Genomic DNA, 27,573 nt, shown 5'->3' on the forward strand with positions numbered 1-27,573 from the left:
TGTTTTGAATGCCAGCACACACCATTCGCCACTTCTGCTGAAACTGAGGGCAGTTAGAAGTGACTGGAGGGAAGTTTGGCAAGACACGTGCTTCCCACCTTGAGTCAAAGTTTATTACCATACTTTGTCACTTTGCTACATAGGCCAGTTGGAAATTGATTGATGAAAACTGTATCTTTTGTGATTTCCTTTCCTAAAAAATTATAAAGTTATACACACACACACACACACAGTTAAAAAAGGCTTTCTAAAGCAAAAAGCAGTTAATAAAAGCCACCAGTATGATCATCTTCTTCAAATGTAATTTCATTCTCAAATATGAGATTGGTAGAACAAGCATTCTTCCTGCTGTGCATCTATACAAAAATGTTGCAAGTTCGAGTTTGCCTTCCCGCATAATCACAGTGGAGCTTAGTATTTGAGCACTCTGTGTCTGTGACGCACTGAGTTATGTCTGAGAATGAATTCAAGCTTTCGAGTTTCTCTTTACCCACATCTGTCTTCTGCTGTAAACCCGCAATGAATTTCAGAATGTTCACATTTAGACTAAAGGTGAAAGTAAACACAAATTAATAACAGACACCCCGAGGACATCAATGCAACATTTGAGGCCACCTTTTCCCTTCTCCTCCAGATCTTTATGGAACAGTACATTGGTATGACATCACATATTAAAAAAACTGTTTTCTATTGTTTCTGGCTATAGGAGCCAGATGTGAATATTCACTTACAGAACAAAATGATCAAGTATGGAGCATAGATTGCAATTTGTTTTTTTTCCCCCCTTTCTTTTAACTTTTAAAACAGTTTGCAGTCCATCCAGCATGCGTTTTCCCTAGGATTGCTTATTTCATTTTAATTCCATCTTGTAAAATGTCAACACTATGTTGTTTATGGGGAGGAAAAAAAAAAAAAAAAACACACGTCCCGAGGGCAAACAAGTGTCGACTAGACCCAATCTGACACATTGTGAAAACACATTTATCATCTATCTATCTATAATCCTTCCTGTGTTAATCAAATGATTACCCCATACCACGAGAATTTAGAGTTCAGCACTAATTGCTAGGTAAGATTTGTGTTGGCTCAGGTGCTGCATACTCTGCATGCTTACCTTCACAACTGTTACGCAGGCTGTGTGTGAAAGAGAACGGCAGGTCTTTAAAACATCAACAATTAAGCCGTTAAGACTTGGTGAATATGAGCAGTCTCGCCACAAAACTTGCCATAACACCTTTTCTTGTTCGGCACAGAGGTTGTTGAGATTTAACTCAGTAGTTAAGTAATTGCAGCATGATCTGTTATTTACAGGAAGGTTATCATTTACTGTGGAGATGAAAGTGGTGTTAGACTGAGGAAAGTTTTATTAAAAACGGTTCACAATGGAACTCAACCAAAGGCATCTTCCTCATCTTTTGCCTAATATGTTCAGCCTTGAGTAGTGTAAATAAACGTGCGTCAGTAAAATTAACACAGTTCCAAAGAGAAGGTGTGGCACTTTATTAAGCCTGTCATCTGGATAATTAATCTACCTTTCTATTCAAAAACGCTCTCAGGAAGTTTTCATGTGCAGTTTTTGTGTTTTATTGAAAAATAAAAATAAAAAACAACCTCAACATTTTAGCAATTCAGCAGTACACCATGGGGAACAACTTCAAAGTACAAATGCATTTTCAATACTTCTGTCACTTCATGTTCAGGAAATAAATGGGACTCCTTACATCAACTTCTTAGAGCGTGTGCATCATACACTAATAATAACAACTACAACCAGCATTTGTAATGAATGGTGGCTGATATTAAATTATGAGAAGCAAAAACCTCCTCCATAAAACATTTTCAATGTCCAATACATAGACATGACTAAATAGAATACCTGGGTAAAAATAGGCCTCTCAACAACTGAGCTAACCGTATGTGATTCAAGATATTTTACTGTACGCCGTACTTGAGTTTCAGACCAATCCAGCATTGTTTGTGCAATAATTTAATGTGTGTATTCGCATATAAATGTATTCAGAAGTAAAGCATTTAAATTGTTCATATAGAGTCTTGTTAAGATGTACAGGTAATCGCAATGTTTTACAAACGTATAAAAAGCAGCTGCTAAACACTTGGCCCCCTCTTCTTGCTTTAAGTTGTGCGTTTATGTGTCTGCGGTGGCATGGACACTAGACTTCATTTTGACACTGTGAGATGAAGGTGTCGAGGGTCATATCAACTGACCAGCTCAAAGTCCATCTCATCATGGAGGTTTGGACAAGAGGAGTATTTCAGTCGTGAGAACTTCAGACAGAGATGGTCTCCCACCTCGTTCATATGGTGCAGCACCTGAGGACAAAGGAAAAGTCTCAGAACATGTGTGTATGTGTTTGATTTAGGTGAAAAATACCCTTTAAAGCCTCAGAAAGGAATTCCATGTGGGTACATCTGTGTGTGTGTGTACCTGATTTAGCATGGCTCTAGTGTGTGCTGCAGACAGACAGAAGCGAGCTCGGGCCTCTGTAATCGGCGTTGCTGGAAAGCCGACTACCACTACACCAATTTTCCTCTCCAGCATTTCCCGAGCGAAAGCCCTGGTCAGCAACACAAAAAGAACAACAACGATCAGTTTTTATATATTCTAGTACACCGATGACTGCAGAGAAAAAAAGTACATCACACCTAAAGTTGTGTTTACAAGGTGTAAGTAAGAAAATACAATTTCTGCATTCATCATTTTCTGAACATCAAATTTCACTTTACCAACGCTAAACATATAGCACAACAACTTATTTCACATTTCTCACATTTTTAAGGTTTGAATTCTCCAAAATGTGCAGTGACCCCACAAGCCACCTCAGAATGAGGGAGCATTTGTCTCTTTGCCTCCTCACATTCAAAGTCATGAGGAATGTTGCTCCCTCTAGGCCCTCCAAATCCTCAACTATGTAGTTGGGATGTGCGGTATCGATAATTAAAAAGAACACATACTTAACAATTTTGAAGGGCTAGGACTTTTACTTTAATAAGTCCAACAGTGAATACCTCTTTATTTTGCGGCAAAGTGGACAGTTTGGAGAATTCAAACCTTAAAATGTGCTCTGAAAATGCTTATGTGAATCTGACACCGCAAACTTTGACAGTCCTGTATATTTTCGATGATCGTTGATGTGTATGCAGTGCTTTGTACAGATGCTAGAGCAGAACCTCAATCAAACCCCAGCATCTTTAGGATGTACTTTATGTCATTAGGACAATGGCAATCCAAAAAAGATATCAAATAAATGGCCAGAAGTAAATTTGATATATAGTAGAGTAGCTACAGATACATTACTTTTATAACATTGTTATAACAATGCCTAAGAAATGCAATTCTTGATCTTGAGAACTCAAAAAATAAAAAAATAAAAAAATAAATGAGAAAAAAAAGCACAAAAAACATTATTGTTTTAAAAAGTTTCAAAAATATTATTTATTAAGGACAAGAATGTATTTATTTTATCAATCATCATTTTTTTTTTTAAGATTATTTTTTGGGGCTTTTTTCCCTTTATTTCAGAGTGACAGTGGACAGACAGGAAAGGTGGGAGAGAGATGGGGGATGACACGCAGCAAAGGGCCGCAGGTCGGATTCGAACCTGGGCCGCTGCAGACGCCTCAGCTCTTACTGGGTGAGCTAGAGGTCGCCCCTTCCCAATCATCATTAAAAGGACAAATCCGGCGCAAAAGGAACCTAGGGAGTTTGAACGTTCTCTGGGATTTGTTTTCATGCTAATTGAATATGTCCAGTTTTAGTGCAAACCGCTAATTACCTTATAACGGTAGTCGGGGCACTGGTAAAGTAAAAAGAAATCACTATTTCTATACCACTAACAAGGCTCAAAATAGCACCCCACTTCCACGGTAGCATAATGAGGGTCCCTACATGTACACCAAAGCATTGAGAACTTTGTAAGTGTACAGACAGTTTATTAAAAAGATAGATTATAAAGACCGTACCGTTCACGTATACGGGCGGGCGCCATCTTGGGAAAATAGTCACGATCAGTCCAACGGCGAACACGAGCACGAAAACGTAGCACGAAAACATATCCCAGAGAATGGTTGACTCGGTACCCATGTGTTATTAACCCCTAGGATCATTTTGCGCCGGATGTGTCCATGAAAACAGAGCAATGTAAAAATCAGAAGCTACCGATTATAGCAGTTACTGGGTGGGATCGGCCTTTTCATGGATATTAATGGTGACTGGCATTGAAAGACGCTTTCAGAGTGGCTCAAACTATCCTGGGTTAGACCTAATCAATACCTGATGTTGCCTCTTACGTGGTAACAGAAACCCAGTCTACACAGACACAGTCTACACTGCTGCTTGATGGAAACTCTGTAGTGTGTGAAATATGGCAGCCATCCAAATCCCTTAGAGAAGATACACACTGAGCTGACCTGAACATGCTTGTGACCACAAGGGATAGTGAAGTTGATATTTATTGTTGGAAAGTCTATACAAAATAAGAAGTGTTTTTGTGAGAGTTCGAGTGTACTTACACCACTTTGCCCGGCATGTAGAGCAGGATTGGAACCACAGGTGAGTCATCATTCCCATAGATGATGAAGCCCATCTCCTTCAGTCTGGCCCTGAAGTATCTGGTGTTCTCTGCCAGTTTGTGGATCCGTCTAATGCCTACAATTAAAAACAAGGACAACACCAGATGCACATGAGTAAAACAACAACTCATTGCTTTTTTTAATGCATATTTCTCCTGTCCCATGCAGGGAGGGACATCACCTGTCAGTAGTAGCTAATGTAGTTCATGTAGAGTTCTCTTTCCAAGTCCTGCACCTCCAGCTGGGCCATTGCAGGCTCCATTATGAACTTGCTCATAATTACAACTCCGCTGCGGCAGCAGATGGTTCAGTTTTGTCTGTCTGACGGCATGGTATACGCACTTGCACGTTGCCAAAATGAGGGTTTGTAAATTGGATACGATGGATTTCGCACAAAATAAATGACTGTGGACTGCCACTGGAGCGTAGCCATGACTGAAACGGAATACAAATAATGCTTAAGTATCACATGTATTTCAGATAAATGTATTAGAAAACAAATCAAAGACAGCAGAGGTGGCGTGCCCTGCTAACCCCCTGTGTTTCCGAGTGATGCGAGTCACTGGGGAGCCTGGTGCTCCGTGGCTGAAGCAGAGTTTTGGCATGGCTCAGCCTTGGAACACAGCTCTGTTTCCCGCTGATTACCTGGGAACAGATTGGCAGTTTGTTTATGGGGATGTAAGAGAGCACACTTTAAATCCCCTTATCTCGGCAGAGAAAGAGAAAGAGAGGAAAAAACTTAAGGCATCTGCCAAAAAGCACAGGCCCCATTTAGTAAATTGTTCCTCTCTGCTAAGATAGAGGGCATAAAGGTCAAAAACTTGCTGCCAGACTCAGAAATCATAGGAGTAGGTGAGAATGTGTGGATGTTGCTGTCTGTCAGAGTTTCCCTGTTTCAGAGCTGTTGCCACCAGCTCGCTTTAAAGTGCGAAATTCAACATCAACGAGAAAGATGAGGGGGCAGAGGAGGACTGAGAGAAGGAAGGAATAAGAACCTACCAGGCATTTAAAGCAAAGAATATATGACGTTTCCTGTCACAGTGGGCTTTTCTAGCGCTGTGATAGATTTTGGAACTGATGTTTTGAAAGACTGCGCGGTTTGCTGCGTTACCCGACAGGTCAAGACTCATTTTTTCCACAACAGCTATTTTGCTGGGCTACGTCAGATGCAAAGCGCGCCTGGTTCAGGGCCAGATGAGAAAGTTACTCATCTCCGCATGAAACTGCAATACACCTCAACCACGACACACCCGGCTTTAGTCCTTGGAGCGATTAACCCATTACAGCACCCTACCACAGACATGTTGTGTATTTTTCCCCTACGGTGAACACTTTAAGTCCTGTAGATTTGGATATAACTATCTAGCATTTACTTACCACCACCACCACCACATGTACTAACTCCCACTTATACTCCTTCTATTACAACTACAATAAGTCAAGAAGAACTGCTGTGGAAGTATTGCAACTGGTCTGGTAATGACTACTTCCCTGCCCGAGTGTCTGATGCTATTAAAGCAGAAACTTTTCAGAGGTACAGTGTTCCTCACAACACACACATGAAAATGATTTCCTCCACGTTAGGGTCACGTGTGCTCTGGGACTGCACGCCCCCCCCCCCCCTTCCTACCACTGCAGACCCCTCTAATTGTTACCACATTTTCTGACCAAGCAGCTGTTTGTCTTTTCCTGCAGGTCTGGATTTACTCCTAATGTTAACGTTGGTACCATCCTCTGGATTTGGTTTGCTATTTTTTCCATTAAAAAAAAGAAAAAAAAGAAAAAAAAAGAAAAGGATATTAAGGTGTAAAAATCTTTACAAGCCAGACATAATATTTGTCTGTGTAAAGAACATCAGGTTTGACGAGCATGTGGCTAATAAGACTGAAATTGAGGGTGACGTTCACTGGAGGGAGCCGCAATGAGCTCAGACACTCACCCTCTGTGCTCCCGTCTTTTCCCATGATGCACTTCATGGCACGTATGATCTGCTCAGTGACCGGAGGGGACATGGCCGTGGCGTATACTGCACTGTGAGAATGACTGCGCAGGTAGTCCACCAGCTCCTACAACACAGGACACAGTGTCACACAGACCATCAGCAGAGATACCATACAGTTTGTTTATAATACATTTTTGTTAGAAAATCTGATTGTATATGCATTTACAGATATTCATTTCAGATATTCTATAAAGTGTGGCCCTGCACTTTTATTAAAGCACCACTAGAGCATGCTCATGTATAGTCAACACCTGAGAATCAATTAAAATACCTCAAGTCATGTCTCGGTCATTATGACTATCTTGGCATAGACTGTAAAGTAGCTCTGGACCCTTTCCTGCTCTCCGCTGTGAGGTAGCCAGTGCATCTGAGAAAGAACCGATGCTGAAATGAGCCAGAATGAGGACTGCCATGCTCATTATTCCTAAATGTCAGCAGGAGATTCATTCTGCTAGTGGTTGTCAAGAGAAGAGCAGGATTTCAGGAAACTAATTTGGTCATGGGTCCCAAGAGCACTTGTGTGTAAGTGGTCTGAGGTTGGGAGCTGGGCCTGGAGCTGTGATGGGCTGCTGCTCAGTGGCCAGCGGGTGCGGGGTGATGACACGTTGCCGGAGATGCTGTCTGGCCACCATTTCCACTCACCGCCATCTGTCCCCATTGGGAGGCGGCTGTGGCACACAAAACACAAAAAAAAAAAAAAAAAAAAAAAAAAAAACACACACACACAACAACAACACACACACACACACACACACACACACACACACACACACACACACACACACACACACACACACACACACACACACACACACACACACACACACACACACACACACACACACACACACACACACACACACAATGCTCAAACGTAGGATGAGAACCCTGAAACAACCTGACATCTGTTTTCATTCAAGGCAGGGGCTTTTCACCGCTTTAGGGCCCCCGCAGGATTTTGGTGCAACCAAGATAAACCAGTTAAGAGAACATGTCCGAAATCCATCTCATTTCTGCAGCATGGAGTGACAGCTCAGAGTGTTTCCTCAGCCACAAGGTGGCCACAATACTGATGTGGGGATACATGTCCACAATGCCACAGGGTAGGAGTGGTGCCAGAACACACACACGCACGCACACACACACACACACGCACGCACGTACGTACGTATGTATGTAAGGTTAAAGTGAATTAGAAGGAGCTTGGAGGGTATTTATTGGGGGTATTTATTTTTGGTACTCTCATAAAATAGCTATTAGCATGACTGTTTTCCAGAACACGTCTGCAGTCTTTTGTCGGTCAACCTGAATCCACTTAATGTAGGATTTGAGGGATTTCACCACAACAACAAATACGTCAAATCTAAAGGATTTCTCTCTCTTTTCCTGCCTGTTTCTTTCAGGAGTTTACTACAGCCAGCTGTCAAACCAGGCAGAGTGTGCTTACTTCAAACATGATCATGCTTGTTAAAAGTCATCCTGTTAAATCTGGAGCGCAGTTCCGACGCCTGCCACAAGAAGGGGCTGGCACTCGGCCAGCTTTACCTTCTTATTATGGCAGAGAAGGGCTGAGCCAACATAAAGGCAACGGCAGGAAGGGTCCCTCTCTGAATACCTAATTCAAGCAACATGGTCGTTTCCTCTGTTGCTTTCTAATCAACTGCCCCAAAACCAGTGTGGTTATGTACTAAAGTGTACTTTTTAATGGAGTAAAAAAGAATTACAAAGGCCCGGAGTCACAGCCTGGGGAACATTTGTTGGACACATGAGAGCTACGAGAAAGGGGGGAGGGGTGTGATGGAGTGTGTATGATTGGATGATTGGTCTTTAAAAAAAAACAGATCTGGGTAAAATAATATTAGAAAATATCGGGTATGATGTGTTTTAATCTGCTTTGGAACCAAATGGGTTAATGCTGTTACTGTACACAGATAATGGTTGCCAGGTTGTTAAAAACAATGTCAGGAAAGTATCCGAAAGTCAGCTCAGTTATTTGGTTTTCTAAGAATGGCAACTTACTTAAGGCTATTGGAACTGGGATAAATCTCACCTACGCACATATATTCGGAAATGTAACTTGATCCTGTTTGGGTCCAGGAGGATTATTTTTAATAGAAAATAGCAACCGGACTAGTTTCTGCCTGACTGGAGAATCAGCAGGTCTACTGCAGTGTTTACAGGTGTGCTATGGACTAGCGATAAGGATATCACTGAAAACAGTGATGATAAATATAGAACTATTCTCTTTTTTTCTCCTTCCATTTCAGTTTTTTTTAATTGTCTTTATTTTTTAAATAACGTTTCTCTTATACTGTATCTTGTTTTATGTAAAGCACAAAATGGCCTTGTTGAAATGTGCAAAACAAATAACATTGCCTTCCCTTGCTTCTCTCTCCTCAAGTTTTCATTCACTTTCTACTGCCAGCTATCTAATAAAACCTGAAAATCTTAGATGACAAAGTGTTCTGGGTTGGCCTACCTTTAGGATAAGATAAGATAAACCTTTATTGATCCCGGGGGAGGGAAATTTGGGAATAAATTTGTGGAAGAAAATGAAGAATAGAATGAAATTCTGTGAACAAAAATTCTCAGGTATGAAAATAATTTTTTTGTAAAAAGAAAATTACATTCATAAGGACTGTGATAAAAGTATATAAATATTGACAACAAATGATGAAATGAAAGCAGGGGAAGCTGAAACAGAAAACCCACGGTTACCTTTTTCCCTGCGATATAGCCTCCAGCAGCTCCAAAGCTCTTGGTGAAGGTGCCCATCATCACGTCCACATCGGACGGGTTCACATTAAACAGCTCGGTCACACCCCTCCCTGTTGGTCCCACTGCTCCAATACTGTGGGCCTCGTCCAGGTACAGATACGCTTTATACTTCTTCTTCAGAGCGACGATCTCAGGAAGTCGCACCAACGAGCCCTCCATGCTAATGACATGAGAATCACATCAGTTACAAAAAGGTACGACATGGGGCCCACACATTTGATCAATTATAAACAAAACTCTTAAAAAAGGTGCCCTGCCACACAGATTTCATTACTTTTTGAAAGATATGAGATTTGTGCCAGTTCTCATTCATATTCAACGAACTAAGCTGCTTGAGTCCGATTGGCTAACTGGTAGCCAATGTGAGCCTGGCTATCAGCATCCTTTGCCCAGCGCAACTGGGTGAGCTCATGAATAGTAATGAGCTCAGGCAACACCACGTCAGACTGACCAGCTTTTGTAATTGTCCTGATTTCTCCGCTTATTTCTTTTCAGTGGCAAGAGCTGACAGAGGAGGTAGCAGTTCATTTTCACATTCACATTCACGACATAACACAAACACATATGGACCCAACATATTTCAAAAATGCAAGTAAAAACGTTGTTGTGTGGCAGGGCACCTTTAAAGTGATTAGGTTTTAAAAAGGGAAAGAATCTGACCAACCTCACTTTATCACCTACAGAGCATCTGTAAATGCATATTACATCATTTGACATGCTCCACTCTTCCAAGAATCTTTCTGCTGGCCTATTTCACTTTGCTCCCACCTCTCTCCCATATCTTCTTCCCCCTCGGATGCAAGCCGTTTAAGGCTAAACACAGACAGCATGAGTGAGTATATGGCTGGTAAAAAAAAATAAATAGAGCAATCCCAGACCTGCTATCCTTGCTATGGCTGAGAACGTCTGCAGCCCAAATAACACAAGACAGGGTTTCACCAGGGCCGATGTGGACATCAAAGGCAGGGCCAGGATATAGCTAAGCATGCTTACTCTTTATCTGAGCCTTTTGATGTTACAGGGAGGAGATAGATGGAGCGTTAGTTCTTTCAGTGCCATTCCGAAAGGCGCCATTATTTTAATGTCTGAGCCTGACATGAGACATTATTGTCAGATAAAGCCAGTCTGATTACATGCAATTAAGTTGTCTCTTAAATTACCAGGATTGTTATGGAACTAATAGTTATATTGATACCAACTGATGGCCATGTTCAAAATGTTCCTCTTTCAAAAGAGGATTGTCATAAAAGTAAACTTCACAGCTGACTGAGTAATGCGTTGTGTAAATGTGTTGAGGAAAAAGTAACATCTTGACTAAAAGCACAACGAGTACGTTGTGTTTTTGTTCAGAAGGGCTGCAATGTAGGGTGCAATTGAGGGTAAAAAGAGGAAAGAAAGGAGAAAATAAAATGGCCATGATAAACAGTTGGAGCTGGGGGTGTAGCCAAGTCAATCTCTGTGGCTCCATTTGGCCTTGATTTTGAGCTAATGAGCAGATGGAGAGGGTCACTAAGATTCAGGATAGCTTACTGCCGGGACCGACACACACACACCCACACCACCTTTCTCTTCTCTCTAGTAATGAATCGGTACCCAACCGTAGACACAGACACACACACACAGACCTACACACACAGACAGACACACTATTATTCAAGGGTAGAGAAGGAAGCAATTGGAAAAGAGACCATTTCAGGGACTGCTAAACACAGGCTGAAAGCTCTCCTCAGGTTACAATTTAAGACTCCTACCTGAGTCTGGCTGTGCAAAACTTTGCAAAAGACCCCCTGGAAGCCTATACTTACAAGGACTGATACAACAGCTCAACTGACCCAAAATACACATCTGTGAGAGAGCGACTACACTAATGTGTGTGTGCAGTATAATAAAAGCTGACCTATAGATGCCTTCCACCATGATGAGGATCTTCTTCCAGGGCCTGTGGGTCCGTGGCTGCCCTGAGGAAATTGCCTCTCTTAGCATCTTCTCCAGACTGTGCATGTCTGACACACAGACACACACAGACACACACACAAATTTCATTTAAATCCAAAGAGGGGAAAAAACAAATACATAACACATAATCATGTTGGCAAGTGTAGTTTAGGCTTGTACTATGAAATCACATACACATCATAGCTTGGAAATAACTACAACTAAAAGCAAACAACAGTAAGTAGAATAATAATTTCCACAGGGCATGGCAGTTCACAGAGTACACATGGAACTACTTTATCTGCCAGAAACACCTTCCACAAACTACGCACAGCAAGTGTGCAGTCTGATGTGAATGAACACCTGCAATGTATGTATAAGGGAGGATTACTAACTGAGCTAAATATGGGTTTTACCAAAGGTCTTTTATTGCAGTCTGCAGAGTTGCTTACAATTAGGATGGGACTTTTGGCTCCAGCTAAATAACTTCCCAGTGGCATTTAGAGTTTATAACAGGTAATGTTTACACCATTAATGATCCTTTACTGCAAACCAGCAGATGGCAGTATTGAATAGCTGTGGTTTATAAAGCAGCATTATTCAAAGTATGACCACAATCCAACCATTTCCACCGGAGCAGCAAGTACACCTGTCATAGCTAATTATTTGACATACGTAGATGATCGATATCGCTCCCTCGACACAAAAACAGCTTTACTGAAGAGGCAGCAGATGCTCTTCTGATAAAAAAATCACGCCCTGAAGCTAAACAAAACAGAGTACAGCTCAAGTTACAAATAAGAACATTGAGGAAACCAGACAGGCAGCGAATAAGATTCCACAGTAACTTGCTGTGTGCTCAGACAAGAATGAGGAAAAGATTATTTCACAGTTAAGCACCGATTTGAGATAAGTCACCCTCTGATATGAGATACAAGAAACGTGCATACAGTTGTGGATATCCACAAAATGTTGTCTTATCTTTGCACTGACCCTCGCGGTGCCCAAATGCAACTAGCTTAATGCACAAACCACAACCTTCCATTAAATACATGTAATTATTTAAAATAAGAATGCCAACCTTCAAAATGAGGGTCCTTCACCTTTAACTTTTTGAAGTACTTTAAACACACAAAGCCTCACAATGCCAGACTGGACAAACCAGTTCATCTACTCTCTGGTAGAAAATGCCATCATTCCATGTTAAACATACACCACTGAAACATTTCAAATACCCTAAACAGGGGATCTCAGACATTTTAGAGAGAGATTGCACCAATACATATTATTGTTCATGTGGCTGAGTTAATTGGTACAACCCTCTTAGTAAATGTTGGCCTTGTACTAATAAAAGAGTGTCTGGTGGTGGAGGCATAAAGGCAGGGAGGGGTCAGCTACCCAGGTGCCTGAGGGCTCTTTGCCTTTAGACAGGCCTCTGGGATCTGCTTGGAGGACTCATAACGGAGTCTGCTTGTACCTGTCAGGACACATTTGCTGCCAGAGGACTGTCTCATTTGTCCAGTCTGCTGAAAGAAGCAGTGGATGTTTCCACTGCAAGCACAGTGAATGTTGTATCATGCATCCTTCATAATTCCCCTTATAATCTATTGACTATATTTAATTTGACAATATAATAATAGAAAGCATTTAGTTTAAGTTCGATGACATTTTCATAAGAATAAACTTCATATAACGTATATATATATATATATATATATATATATATATATATATATATATAATGTTTTGCTGCTCTGCTGCATGGATAAAACACAGTTGTGACTGTAAACTGAACCCATTTAATTAAAGCTTTTACATTTGTTGCTCTAAACACTGAATGTTAAGTAGGTCTTTCCTAAGGCAAATCCTGTACCGCACAAGAAAGTCATGTTTTTCTCACAGCAGGAACAGTGTTGAATGAATAGAAGAGATAAAAACTAGATAAGGTGGTAGCTGCACAAACAGAAATTCAAACTTCATCAACAGATAATCTATTGCAAAATACATTATAGTGCTATCAACAATGGTTGTTTGCCCGGAGCAATGAATGTTAAACACCAAAGATGTTGGCAAACTGAAACAACACAGATTTCATAACTTACAGTAAATAATGCTGTGCATTGTGTTGTTTTAAGGCAGAAGCACTATGACTTATGTTCAAGCGAAAGAGTTACTGGACTTACTGTTGTGTTTGAACACACGGATTAAAGCCCCTGACAGTCTGGCCCCTAAGATGAGAGATGTGTGATTGAGCTCATCACTCAATATCAAACAACCCTGGAAATGAGCAGAGAGAAAATAGTTTATTTAAAATTTCCTGAAGAAAGCTTTTTAATTCCCGTGTAATCGCTGAATCCCATGTTCCTGCATCTTTAAAATCAAAAATGTCTTATGAACTCCACAATATTCCTGTTTATAAATTACAGTGTTTCCTTTAAGATTTTTTTTTTAGCAGAGGGGGCAGGTCTGTCCAAACAACCTACACTTAGAACGGACCCACCGCGGTGATGTTTTAGGTGGAGCTGTTCGTTTAATACTCGACTCTGAAGAAAGCGGAAGTTTCGATGATAAACTACATCAACACAACAATATGTGGAGTTAAGGTGCCTTGCCATACAAAACAGTTTTTTTACTTGCATTTTTTGAAATATGTTAGGTCCATATGTGTTTGTGTTATGTTGTGAATGTGAAAATGAACTGCTACCTCCTCTGTCAGCTCTAGCCACTGAAAATAAATAAGCAGAGAAATCAGGCCAATTACAAAAGCTGGTCAGTCTGACATCATGTTGCCTGAGCTCATTACTATTCATTGGCTCGCCCAGTTGGGCTGGGTAAAGGATTCTGACAACCAGGCTCTCATTGGTTAGCTGTTAGCCAATCAGATTCAAACAGCTTAGCTTGTTGAATATTAATGAGACTTGGCAGAAACCGAGCTGAGTCTTCCTGTAGGCTTTCTATACCACGCTAGAATGGCTTGAAACAAGGTAACCAAGGCATTTTTTCCACAAAAAATGTTACAGAGTCCATGGTAGAACTTCAGACATTACCAAAAAGTAATGAAATATGTGTGGCAGGGCACCTTTAAACTGGACGGGCCAAATAACCTCTGAATAGTTCTACTTGTTGTTAAATTGCAATGTGCATTATGTCGGCAGGATAATTTAAAAGGCAACCGCGACTACTTTTTTTGTACAGCCCTATTTCTGATACTGTGGTGGCAGAAATTTTGCCATGGTGGGCCGCCACTACAAAAATCAACATAGAGGAAACACTGCATTACACTGATTATTTGGTAGTAATTTTTGATTATTTATAATATGATGACATTTGCATAGACTGTGTATGATGTCGTTTCAGATTTAGTGGTCTATACGTAGTGAGAGGGCCAATTAGATTCTCCCTTGGGTACAGAAGAAATTAATTAGCTTGCAAACACTATCATCAGTATAACCGTATACAGATGATAATCATAGCAGTGTGTGCTACCCACCCATACAACTCTATAATTTTTCTGAGAGCTTGTTTTTCTATGTATTTCAACATATGTTTTGTTGCTTTGTACGGTGTCCTTGTAGAAGGTGCTGTATGGTAGTTGTTGCTCTAAAAGGATCCACCAGGCCAATTACATGTCAGCCCACTCGTCTTGCTCAATCCTAATCCTCTATGTCTAGGTCCTGTGTATGATGATAATAGCTGTATGCACTCCACACATAGTAATTTCTTTCATGTCTGATGAAGTTTCGACCGCCAGACACATCACAATTTTCATAATGGAGAATATGGTACTTCATATTCCATGAAAATCAGCATGCAAATTAATTCAGCTGTTCCACGAAATTCTCCCCAGAAAATTATCATATTTAACATTGAAGCTCTGAGCATTTGACTGCATTAGTTTGAATACATTCTTGTAGAGGGTACGTTGACACGGTCTCAGAGTGATTGATACCCTGGGTTTGGCCTGGGGTCCAGCTGGCCTGGTCCCGAGTCTACCAGCAGCTGTCACTCTAATGTAGCTCTGCCTGCACAGCGAGGGCTGTCCTGACACGGCCTGTCCCTGTAGGATAGAGTTGGCAGTGTGGGTTGACCCCCAGCCCCTGCAGGGTTACTGCGGGGGCTGCAGCCTAAAGGGCTGCTACACCTCTTGAGCTGCATAAACGACCCTGTTCTCATCACTTAAACAGTCAACCTCCCCTTCCTCCTGTCTAGTCCAATCACAGATATTCATGCTGCGTGTTGCCCCTGGTAACCCATGGCTGTGTGTGTGAGCCAGGCTGGTGGGCCAACAGGCCAGAGTATGGGTAATCATACCCTTAAGTTAGGCTCTTAACAAAACCTGCCCTTCCTTGTCTATGTGACTGAAAGCAGCCATGCATGCCCAGGGCCTTGTCCTCCTGGCTACTGTAATGTGTAATTATGATTTTAATTAGAGGGGGTGGGTCGGGAGTTGATCACAGCTGAGTTCAGTTGACTGTTATTCATTAATTTAGGCCATATGCGAGAAAGGAACAAAAGCTAGGCTAATTAGATTAATTTCTGCTGCGCTGTAAAAATGACACCCATTTATACTGTAGAAGGACTTCCTGTATGCAGTGTGTGGCATTTAGTGTGTAAAATAACAAACCTTGCCAACAAGTGCTGGAATGTTCATCGAGTTGGTGGCGAAACCCATTCCAAAGGTCATGGAGGACTCTACTCGGAGGAAATTGGCCACAAGTTGCTCCAGCTCTTCATGGATGCCCAGGTTACCTACAAGACAGAAATCACAAAAGGATAACTCACCCTGACAAATCACTGTACCTGTTGGTTAGTCTTCTAGTTTTTGTCATCCAACCACACAAGCAAGCTTTGACAGAGATGAATGCCTCCTGATAAAAAAATAAAAAAAAAATAAAAAAAAAAGCAAGAGACCCACATGCAACAGCCTGGACTACCAGCATACACACAGCATCATCAGCCCCTCTCACTCTCACACATTTGAAGAGATTTATAAAGATTCAAGATGTGGTAAATTTGTGCCATTTTTCATCCCAGGTACTATCGAGGCAAAGTCTAAAATTGTTCTGCAGCACATTTTGGGAATGAGGCAGTTGATTATAACGGTGGGGGACCAGAATTCATTCAGAACATTGATCAGACTGTAATCTGTCACCCGACATGGTGTTTTCTATTTTCTGCAATAAAAGTGGGATTTTTGGGTGTCTCTGGGGTGCTTTCAGTACTGCCCTTGTGGTCCGCTGATAAAAACGAATTATGGTTGTAATTGTGATACAGTGTGATACAGTGAGAGAGGTAGGCAGTGAAAGGTTCATATATACTGTATTTTATTTCTGCTGGCTCTGGGGATTGTTGTGTGTGTGTGTTCGTTCATATGAACACACACACTATAACAAAGGTTCCATACATTTTAACACACTCTTTACTTACTATAGCATAGTAGTTACTAGAGTTACAGTTACTCTATAAATAGATGTAACTCATTAGTAATACTAATAACTGTCATTGAGTATGACGGAACCAATGAGAAACCACACCAGTCTTCAAAAATGTATTTTGTGACGCAACACCGTGAACAAGCGTATCAAATAAGAAGCATCATTAAATGCAATTGGAACAGTCTTTAGAGCAAGGTAATCCTTCCAACCACTGTTCATAGAACCACCTACTGTATGTTCTCATTCAGACGTGTACCGACCCTGAGAGACAAGGAGCTACCTTCCCCCTCCCACACTAACAACCTGGCTAAAAAAGACCCATCGGAATTTGAGAGATGCAATAATTGCGATGTTATGGAAATCAATCATTTAAGATGTGAGCACATAGCGCATACATAAAAAAAAAATAATAATAAAAAAGACTCTGCCAACTGGAACACCACACATGTTGTTTATAGACTGGAGTGCCCCTGTGGTTGTTTCTATGTAGGACGATAAAAAAGAAGACTAATAGACCTAGTCGCAGAACATAAAAATGCCATCCGCACAAGGAATGTTGATTATGCTATGACAATACATTATGTGCAAACGGGACATGGCAACCCTAACACACTGAAAGTCATGGTGTTCGAAGCAGTTGAAAAGGACAGCAGCAGGAGGCCACCGCCTAAAAAGACTACTCCAATGCAAGACTTTTTAGATTGTACAACTGAAAGCAACAAAATAGCCCGGCCTCAATGATGAGATCAGACTTTTCTTTTCTGTGAAATGTGAAATTGTATGTTGATAATATATGGAACTATTGATGGGTAAGGTGTAGTATGTTGTTGTAGTAGTAGTAGTAGTAGTAGTAGTAGTAGTAGTAGTAGTAGTAGTAGTAAATATGTTTGTAGTCATGAACAGGAATATGTGGGCCAGGTTACAGATTGAAGAATTTATAATGTGTGCATAAGAAAAGGATTTGGTCCACTTTGACTTGGTAGCCAACATTATATGCACCTACTTTTGTAACATTAGGTTTACCCCTGCCCTCATCTCTCTCTCTCCTTTACTCCCTCCCCCCCCCTCCCCTTAGATTGTTTTTGAAGGTGGCTTAATTTTTTATTTTCTGGGACCATATTCGACCCATGCAATGAGCCCTTCATAAGATGTAATAAGCACAATTCGCCTGAAGCATCCAGCGAGCACCTTAAGTAAGACCCAGCAGGGCTTCTACCCCATTGCCATTTATGTCTAGCTCTTCAAAAAGCTACAAGATGAAATCTGTTACCAAAGTAAATAATCAAATCAAAGTCAATACAAATTAAGCCTTGTTTTAAGGTATTGTGATGTCATTGAGGCAATTCCCATAAGAAAACAGTGCATCAATTTTTATATATATATATATATATAAAAAGAAATACTAATCACTGTAGTCAGAGAGCAAGCATATACAACAGTTCAAACAGACTGAATGTTTGAGGAAGAATTGGAAATGGAAAATGAGTATTGAGTGATGTGTATAAAACCATAATACAGTGAAGCAGCTCTGTCTTTATGGTGATCCCTGTCAAATCGATTTGTACATTTCCTTGACCACTCAGGCTTACAGGTTCTGCTGGCACGCACAGCATTTATGATCAGACTGCATCGGCATTTGCTCTCTATATATAGACTGTGACCTCACAGATATGCCCGGCCACCTTATTGAAATGCTAACCTCATAAGGCTGCTCGAGGTCTGGATATTCTACAGGTAAGAGAGAGCGGAGGCCTTATTAGATCTCACTACTCTGCTGACTTGAGTTAGCTCTTGAGTCACATGCATCTCATTAAGCAGGGTCCCCTCCCCTGCCCTCTGAATTAACCAAGGTTACCTTTCGGTCATCACAATCCTCAAAGCTTGTTGACAATATAAACAATCTAGCAATTGCCAAGAATAGAAAGCATTATTGTGTAGGGACAACAAAGACTGTGCTTTCAAACCTCCAAGCTTAATCTGTCACTTTCGTTGTAAACCTGTGAATTACGTTTTTTTCTTCAAAAGGCTTTACTACAAGACGAGAAAAAACAAGCCTGATTTCTTGGTGATAGAAAGGATTAACTCTTTAATCCTTTCTATCACCAACCCCTATCACTGGAGTCTTAGCAGACGAGTGTAGCATTTATGGCTTAGTTCTAACACATACACAACAGCAATATTACATTAGTATATTTGTGTACACATTTTGGTGAAATACTTACTGTATGCTTGGTAGCTGCATTTATGTCTTGGTAATTTGTCATGCAGTTGAATGCATGACAGCATTATCCAATATACTGTATGTTAATGATTGAAGGAAAAGCGGGAACAATGAGCTATCCATTAATATACAGTGCCTTGCGAAAGTATTCGGCCCCCTTGAACTTTTCGACCTTTTGCCACATTTCAGGCCTCAAACATAAAGATATAAAACTGTAATTTTTTGTGAAGAATCAACAACAAGTGGGACACAATCATGAAGTGGAACTAAATTTATTGGATATTTCAAACCTTTTAAACAAATAAAAAACTGAAATATTGGGCGTGCAAAATTATTCAGCCCCCTTAAGTTAATACTTTGTAGCGCCACCTTTTGCTGCGATTACAGCTGTAATGTCGCAGGGTATGTCTCTATCAGTTTTGCACATCGAGAGGCGACATTTTGCCCATTCCTCCTTGCAAAACAGCTCGAGCTCAGTGAGGTTGGATGGAGAGCGTTTGTGAACAGCAGTTTTCAGTTCTTTCCACAGATTCTCGATTGGATTCAGGTCTGGACTTGGACTTGGCCATTCTAACACCTGGATATGTTTATTTGTGAACCATTCCATTGTAGATTTTGCTTTATGTTTTGGATCATTGTCTTGTTGGAAGACAAATCTCCGTCCCAGTCTCAGGTCGTTTGCAGACTCCATCAGGTTTTCTTCCAGAATGGTCCTGTATTTGGCTCCATCCATCTTCCCATCAATTTTAACCATCTTCCCTGTCCCTGCTGAAGAAAAGCAGGCGCCCAAACCATGATGCTGCCACCACCATGTTTGACAGTGGGGATGGTGTGTTCAAGGTGATGAGCTGTGTTGCTTTTACGCCAAACATAACGTTTTGCATTGTTGCCAAAAAGTTCGATTTTGGTTTCATCTGACCACAGCACCTTCTTCCACATGTTTGGTGTGTATCCCAGGTGGCTTTTGGCAAACTTTGAACGACACTTTTTATGGATGTCTTTAAGAAATGGCTTTCTTCTTGCCACTCTTCCATAAAGGCCAGATTTGTGCAGTATACGACTGATTGTTGTCCTATGGACAGAGTCTCCCGCCTCAGCTGTAGATCTCTGCAGTTCATCCAGAGTGATCATGGGCCTCTTGGCTGCATCTCTGATCAGTCTTCTCATTGTATGAGCTGAAAGTTTAGAGGGACGGCCGGGTCTTCATAGATTTGTAGTGGTCTGATACTCCTTCCATTTCAATATTATCGCGCACGCAGTGCTCCTTGGGATGTTTAAAGTTTGGGAAATCTTTTTGTATCCAAATCCGGCTTTAAACTTCTCCACAACAGTATCTCGGACCTGCCTGGTGTGTTCCTTGTTCTTCATGATGCTCTCGCGCTTTACACGGACCTCTGAGACTATCACAGAGCAGGTGCATTTATACGGAGACTTGATTACACACAGCTGGATTCTATTTATCATCATTAGTCATTTAGGTCAACATTGGATCATTCAGAGATCCTCACTGAACTTCTGGAGAGAGTTTGCTGCACTGAAAGTAAAAGGGGCTGAATAATTTTCGCACCCCACTTTTTCAGTTTTTTATTTGTTAAAAAAGTTTGAAATAGCCAATGAATTTCGTTCCACTTCATAATTGGAACCCACTTGTTGTTGATTCTTCACAAAAAATTACAGTTTTATATCTTTATGTTTGAGGCCTGAAATGTGGCAAAAGGTCGAAAAGTTCAAGGGGGCCAAATACTTTCGCAAGGCACTGTAAATCCACGAATGTTTGACTTCTCAGTTTATTAACAGGGTGTGCTTTCAGTGCACTTTGTATCTACTTCCAAATGACTTCAATAAAAAATAAATTAAAAAAAAACCTCATATTGCACTCTTTGCACTTAGTGTGTGTGGGAGAATTATTTCGAGTTTTTTGTAACTTTTGAACTGAACTTGACTGAATGGAACTTGCATAGCGTACAACTAATCTCTAAGATTTGACCCAAAAGCCTAAAATTGAACTGCAGTTTCTAAAATAATTGAATATCAGATAATGTAGAAGAAGAAAAAAAAAATAATAATAATAATAATCTTTAAGAGAATGTAAGAACCACAGACACAAGTGAAGTGTGCATTAAATCATCATCATTTTTGTTTGGAATAAATTAAGTGCTGGTAAATTCAATAAAAACAAATCCTGTGTATCAGCAATACAAATAGCTGCATGTGAACTAAAACACTGGTGATGGTGTCACTGCTACTATAGAGATACTTGGGTCTTTAAAAATGGATGCTTAATAAGATCTCATGGGAGAAATTTATGTTATTCCTTAACCCTCTCAGTGAGCCATCTGAAACACAGATTACAAACCCATGGAAAAACAGTCCCATTTTAAAAGAGAAATAAACATATAAATAAATCACATAAATGAATAATAGATGATGCAGGAGGAGTGCGTGTGCGTGTTTGTGTGTGTGTGTGTGTGTGTGTGTGTGTGTGTGTGTGTGTGTGGTGGTGGGGTACTTGCACTCTGACAAACGAAAGACAAACAACTAACGATGACATGGCCTTAAACTCCTCTGGTTCTCTCTGTTCTTGTCAAACTGCTGATATCATGAAACTTTACACAGCCACTCAACACCGCTTTGAGCTTGTATGTCAGCTCACGTTCCGCTAGCCTGCTCTCAGTAGATATATAGCACGGTGGTGTCAGAAGTGCCATAAACTAAACAGCATTGACAGAGAGGAAAGGACCTACTTTTCTCAAGTAAACTCAGAGAGGCTCGTTCAGTGAGCTCAATATTGTTTCCCAGTGGCAGTTTTTGACCAATAAACACACAGCTGACTGCCAATCATCAGATTTCACTGCCTCAACATTGCTATGCCGGAACATGAGATCCTGGCACACACAGGCACTTAAACACCATCAGAAGGCAGGTAAAAGTTCAGAGGATAAAACACCATTCAAAATGAATCTGAAGCTACTGATCCTTGCTGTTCTAACACTTCCATCACATATATTCCTTTTGCATACTGCCAAATGCCCAGGGTGTTTTAGAATGTTACATACCAGTATGATATCATTTCTCCAACTCCTCCTCAGTGTGGGCCAGTACGTAATGATCTCAGCTTATGCCCAAACAGTACATAATTCAACAAAGGCTAAATAATTCATATTACACTGGAGCCACTGAAAGATAATTAAACATGCGGAAAGATAATAAATTATAGTATATGTGATGAGGGAGATGTAGTTTTATTTCCTGTTAGATACTCAACCTATATAGTGTCACCAGGGTCTGCCAGAGAATTTTAAAATAGATGCACATGTAAAAAATGTGAAGCAGATGAAGCAAAAGAGACTACACAATATGCTCTTTTAACTTGAGTTAGGAAGTGGACCTTTTTTGCTCAAGATAAAATGAAGCCCCCTGTTGAAAATAGCTGACAAAAGAGGAAAAGGAGGACAAGTGCCACACTTTTTTGTACCCGTATAACTGCACATTGACCACAAACTTACCAATTTCCTGCCGTGTGCTGCCAACCCCAACCCCATACTGGCACGTTTTGTCTGCCACAGTTTTCAGGAAATCAGCGTTGTTCTCAGCAAAGCCGAGGTAGTTATAGGAGCCCATGTTGATGGCATTGTGTATTGTCCCCCCAGTTAACCTGCAAGTATGTAAACGTTAGGAATCTCTTAGCTTTTATACTTCATTTTCTTCTACACATACTCAGAGAATGATTTACATACTATAAAAGCAATCAAGATTCAATAAAACATAATTGCTAATCATAAGCTTGTTTCTTTGTCAGTGGAGTTCAGTTCATTAGGAGCAATTTTAACAACGTTTATATTAGGTAAACAGCAGTGAGTGTGTGTTAGCGGCATTTGTTATCCCTAATTCCCTGGACTTTTTTTATAATGCAATATTCACAACTAATTATGCCATCCTATATTATGCAAGTACACATGTAAGTCCACAGAGAAGAGACTGGGAAAAGATGGATGTATGTATGTCTAATCTGCAGTATGTCTATCCAAGATGACTGGAGTACAGTACCTGAATGTCCAGTTGTAGTCATCAGACACCCTCTCCATCAGGTCAAAGACAGGTCCAGGCAGGCTGCATATGGGACGGTTCCAGTTGTCTCGTACCCTCATGTACAGGTTTCGATTGTAAAAGTTCTCAAAATCTTGATAAAGTGGTACAAAATCCTGAAAGCAAATATAAACATTTTCAACAACTTCCCGGTAACCCAGTACGAGGAAGTCACAGAGTGGTGGAACAATAGGGGCAGGTGAGTAACTTCTCAAATTCTAAACTAAAAGCTACCAAAACACTACAACAGGACAAACAATCCATGTCCAAACTAAATATTATAAAAAGATTACCGTTGTTAAGATGGATTATAGCAAGTTCTTATTGATCGTTCTTAAAAAAAAACCAACATATTCTTTATAGTTTTGTACTCAGTATTGTACTGCATTAACAAGAAAAACAAATCTTTGCTATGTTAAACTTGAAGTTATAGAAATTAAGATTAAAGTCAATTAAGTTTTGTGACTAGATACATTTCCTTGTCTAGCCTCTTAAAAAGTATTTTGCCATGTGAGTAGGGGCTCTACTTTTTAGTACATGATTTGTGTTTGATGCTCTAACTCTCTAGAACCATACAGGTGTTCATTTTATTGTGTCTTCCCTTGTACTACATCAAGCAGAGGACTGTTGTAATTATCTTATAAATATCCAAACCAACTTTTTAGATTCTACCTTGTTAAGAGAGTTAGATCTACACTACTATAGCCTTTACAGGTACTGTATGTTTTCATACACAATGATCCCCTTTGAGCATTTGTCTTCATTTTCACTTTGCCCTTTGTATGTCGATCCAATGAAGCCACCATGACAACAGAGCCCACGGGCAGTTAAGCTCTTCTTCACTTTAGCTTACCTCATACTGTAAATGATTGTTGTCAAACTCAGGGAGCAAACTGCATAGCTATTCCTCCTAGATACTGCTTTATTGTCTCTGGCTATGGACTAATTGCCTTATCAAATAATAACAAAACATGGCCACAGCATTTACTTTTATAAGGTTATAGCTGTGTTAATATGAGCCACACAAAACAAATCATTAACTACTACCAAATATTACAATAACCGCAATAAAAACAAAAATCTATGGGAATACATTGGCTCTTATGTGGCAGTGCTCAGGCGTTATCTTGGTCTAAAGCACAGTTACGAAGAAAGAACTTGAATCCTCAGAGATTTAATTAGGTCTGCAACAGATATTCTCTGCGGTGTCCTGTCTCACCCATGGCAACATTATAGTGCAGAGAACATGAAGGAAGGAGGCAGAGAGAAAGCTTTAGGGCAAAACATTTGAATTAATTTGGGGGGAAAAAAATGCGTTGACACCTTAGGCATGTATGCTTTTCTATTGCAACTGTCTGGGTGCATGTGTGTCTCCAGTAAGTGTGTACACACACAATCTGCAATATGTCCATGTTTGTGCTGATTGCATGTTTTACCTACCTTCTGTTCCTCTCTTTCTTGGGCAAGGTGGCACTTCTCTAAGCCCACAGATCTGAGGAAATCTCTGAGGTAGCCAAACAGAGTGACAATGCCAAAGCCCAGGTACGTCATGACAGCCACGTACATCGGGGCCTGTTCAAAAGACTCCTGCCTGGGCTGCCTGGAGGCGACACCAGTCCCTGGGCCATTTTTCTATACAACGAGAGGCCCACATAAGCTGTCTTACATTGCAGATACGAAAAGAGAGGACACACAGTTATACTGTAAAAAAGTGGCTTGATTTCAAATAAAGGGTTGTTGTTAGACACACCAACTAACCTAAATAAAAGAGATAGACAGTGGCCCACTTACAGAAGTTACTAACACTTTTAAACACTGAAGAAAACCAGAAGAATACCCAACGTTACACCATAAATATTGTCACTTTGCATTATAACATTATAAGAGCAGAAAATAAATGCACACTATTTTGTAAACACACTGATTTTGTGTTTATAAAGCAGCATAACTGATACCTTTGTTACTGATGGAGCGCAAATTTGGGCTCAAAATGTACTTTTTCTGAATTAAAAAAGTCAAAACATGTAGAGGGTTGCAAGTGTTTGGGAAGCAAAACATGGCATAAGCTAGATGTTAAAATGGAAACTTATTACCATTAAGTTACAGAGATTTCACTGTTAAGTTAATTTTTACACGACCACAATCACTTTTTGGCACGAGTGCGCTTGTTGTTCCTGTGGGTTTCCTCCCACCAGAAAGATGTGCATGCTGGGTAAAGGAGCTACTTAAAGAGCTAAGATTCCTGGCTGTTATTATAATTTCAGCCAGCCGTTGAAAGGATGCAACTTGCACAAGTAACCATAGCTGGTATAGCCTGGAAGTGACATTTAGTCTTGAATGACTTTAATGACAAATATGAACTTGTATATCGAATTAAATTCTTTGTGCAAGGGACGGAATATATGTAAGGTTTAATGCCCCGCTTACAGGTCAATTGCCAAAGAACATTGATCTAATTTATCATGCGTTTTGCAATCAAAGTTTTTTCAAACAATTACTGTTTCCCTGGTAACACCGCTCCAGTAAATAGGACGGGCCTTCGATAGACCTGACACCGGGAGATATTTCTAGTCCGCTCCGAGCCAGACGTTAGCCAGCTAACATAATGCTAGTAAGAGTTAAAGTCAGTTACATTGTGAACGGTTGATCAGTAAATACAATTTGGTAGTATGTTGAACAAGACAAGCTAACGTTAGCTATCCAGCCATGTCACTGTCCCAGATCAATATCAACAAGACGCCATGAGTAACGTTACTCTCGGCTGGTCGGCTGCAGCCTGAAGTAACGTTAGCGAGTTGAACAGAGAACGGGATGTGCGATGATAGCTAGCTAAATGTGAAACAAATTCAAGGGGGCATAGCAACTTACTTCTTGCAGCTTTTGTGTTAGCGCCATCGTGTGGTGTTCAAAGAGGCACTGAATGATTAGCTACACTCAGTGTTGTAAATAAAATATTCAGATTATTATGTTATTTTTTTTCCTTTTAGTGTAGCGCATTAATTTGGAACGGTAAACAGTCCAGTTTCACCTGAACTACTTAGCTAGCTACGTTAGTATGTGGACACCCTGCAACCCATGGAAATTGCATGATAAACAGAATAGCCCCAGGGACTAAACTTGCAAAGACAAACCACCTGCATAACTCAACAACAGTATGAATGTACGTGAAGTTACAACACACACACACACACACACACACACACACACACACACACACACACACACACACACACACACACACACACACACACACACACACACACACACACACACACACACACACACACACACACACACACACACACACACACACACACACACACACACACACACACACACACACACACACACACACACACACACACACACACACACACAGCAAAGTTACCCAACCTGAAACCATAAGAAGGGAAGAATGTCAGGGCGGGGTCGACTAGCTAGTTCGTTCATATATTGGCGTCTGTTTACGTTGTTTTTCGTGGGAACTAACCAGTCCGTTGTTAAAAAAAAAAAAAAAAAAATAGAACGGCAGCAGGCAAATAACATAGTTAGTTTTAAAATGTAACAGTAACTTCAGTAAGATGGAGATGAAAAACACAGTGGCATGCTGTCGTGGTCTTTTAAGTGCATATTTCCGGCGTATTAATATATTTTTTTCTTCTTTTTTTGCGTTTTAGCATTATGTAATTGGTGATCAGCCTCTATGGGTTACAACGTTTGCCTACGTCACAGAGGTCATTTCAGGTAGCGAGCACCAATAAACAACATTTGCTCAGATTCAAGACTAAAGAAATTGTAATATACCTGACTCCATGTAGGAAACGTAAAGCAGATGAATGAAATAATTTGGTGGACAAATTCAGCCGCTTGACATACGTACCTTGTTGTGATAGCCGTTTCTCTTGATATCTTCGCATTTCAGTCCATTCTGGTTCAAATATAGTTTTAACTTGCCGTTAGCCGTAGTCCTTGCCATAATCCTTAAAGCACAGCAACGACTGTCTGCTCTGTTTGACTGTCAGGTAATATCACCGGTGTGCCCTTTACTGAACTTACAAAGGTGACTTCCTCCTTTTGTTGCTTAGGTTCAGCCTCCTATGAATTGTTGGTGTGTTCGAACATCGCTTGTGTTTTTTAAAGGCTTCTCCAAAAGTCACACTTCAGTTATTGCTGTGTTTGGATATCCTGTAAACTTGCCGACTCTCTCTTCTCCTTTTATGCAGAAATGAAACGTGCGAAACTTACTATCTGGTTTGAGTTTCAAAATATTGTGATTTTTTTTTTTTTTTATATATATATACGTTTTTCCCACAGTTTGTCATGTTAAGTTATATTTACCTTTCCATAAATCGAAAGAAACTTGGCACATTTGACCTAATTACTGTGTTAAAGAGTTTTGAGTGCTATATTTGAGTATCTCCATTTAATGTAATGCTACTAAAAAATAATACATTTTGGAGAAAATTGCACTCTTTACCACATTTCTTAGAAAGCTTGTTAATTCTTTGATTTGATTTATTAGACAG

At 40.4% G+C, this 27,573-nt stretch overlaps 1 protein-coding gene and 1 long non-coding RNA gene across 4 annotated transcripts in view; one reads left to right on the forward strand and one right to left on the reverse strand.

Moving 5' to 3' along the window:
* Positions 1 to 1,560: 1,560 nt before the first annotated feature.
* Positions 1,561 to 27,232, reverse strand: sptlc3 (serine palmitoyltransferase, long chain base subunit 3). Of its 3 annotated transcripts, none has more exons than XM_039783575.1 (12): positions 26,928 to 27,232; positions 24,488 to 24,679; positions 23,009 to 23,163; positions 22,468 to 22,616; positions 15,930 to 16,054; positions 13,489 to 13,582; positions 11,268 to 11,373; positions 9,311 to 9,530; positions 6,530 to 6,656; positions 4,531 to 4,666; positions 2,447 to 2,576; positions 1,561 to 2,331 (listed from the first exon to the last, which is right to left on the reverse strand). In XM_039783575.1, exons 1-12 carry the CDS (start codon positions 27,021 to 27,023, stop codon positions 2,218 to 2,220), a joined length of 1,644 nt encoding a protein of 547 aa, XP_039639509.1. In that variant the 5' UTR covers positions 27,024 to 27,232; the 3' UTR covers positions 1,561 to 2,217. The 3 variants fall into 3 exon arrangements, with proteins under 3 accessions (XP_039639509.1, XP_039639508.1, XP_039639510.1); XM_039783574.1 differs by lacking the exon at positions 26,928 to 27,232 and adding an exon at positions 26,441 to 26,539; XM_039783576.1 differs by lacking the exon at positions 26,928 to 27,232 and adding an exon at positions 25,916 to 26,025.
* Positions 27,040 to 27,573, forward strand: part of LOC120547852 — a 43,627-nt gene continuing 43,093 nt past the window's right edge. Inside the window, exon 1 of the long non-coding RNA XR_005637110.1 lies at positions 27,040 to 27,107. This is a non-coding gene — a long non-coding RNA (uncharacterized LOC120547852). The remainder of the gene's footprint in view (positions 27,108 to 27,573) is intronic.

Source organism: Perca fluviatilis, chromosome 19 (assembly GCF_010015445.1).
Source record: "Perca fluviatilis chromosome 19, GENO_Pfluv_1.0, whole genome shotgun sequence".
Classification (NCBI taxonomy): domain Eukaryota; kingdom Metazoa; phylum Chordata; class Actinopteri; order Perciformes; family Percidae; genus Perca; species Perca fluviatilis.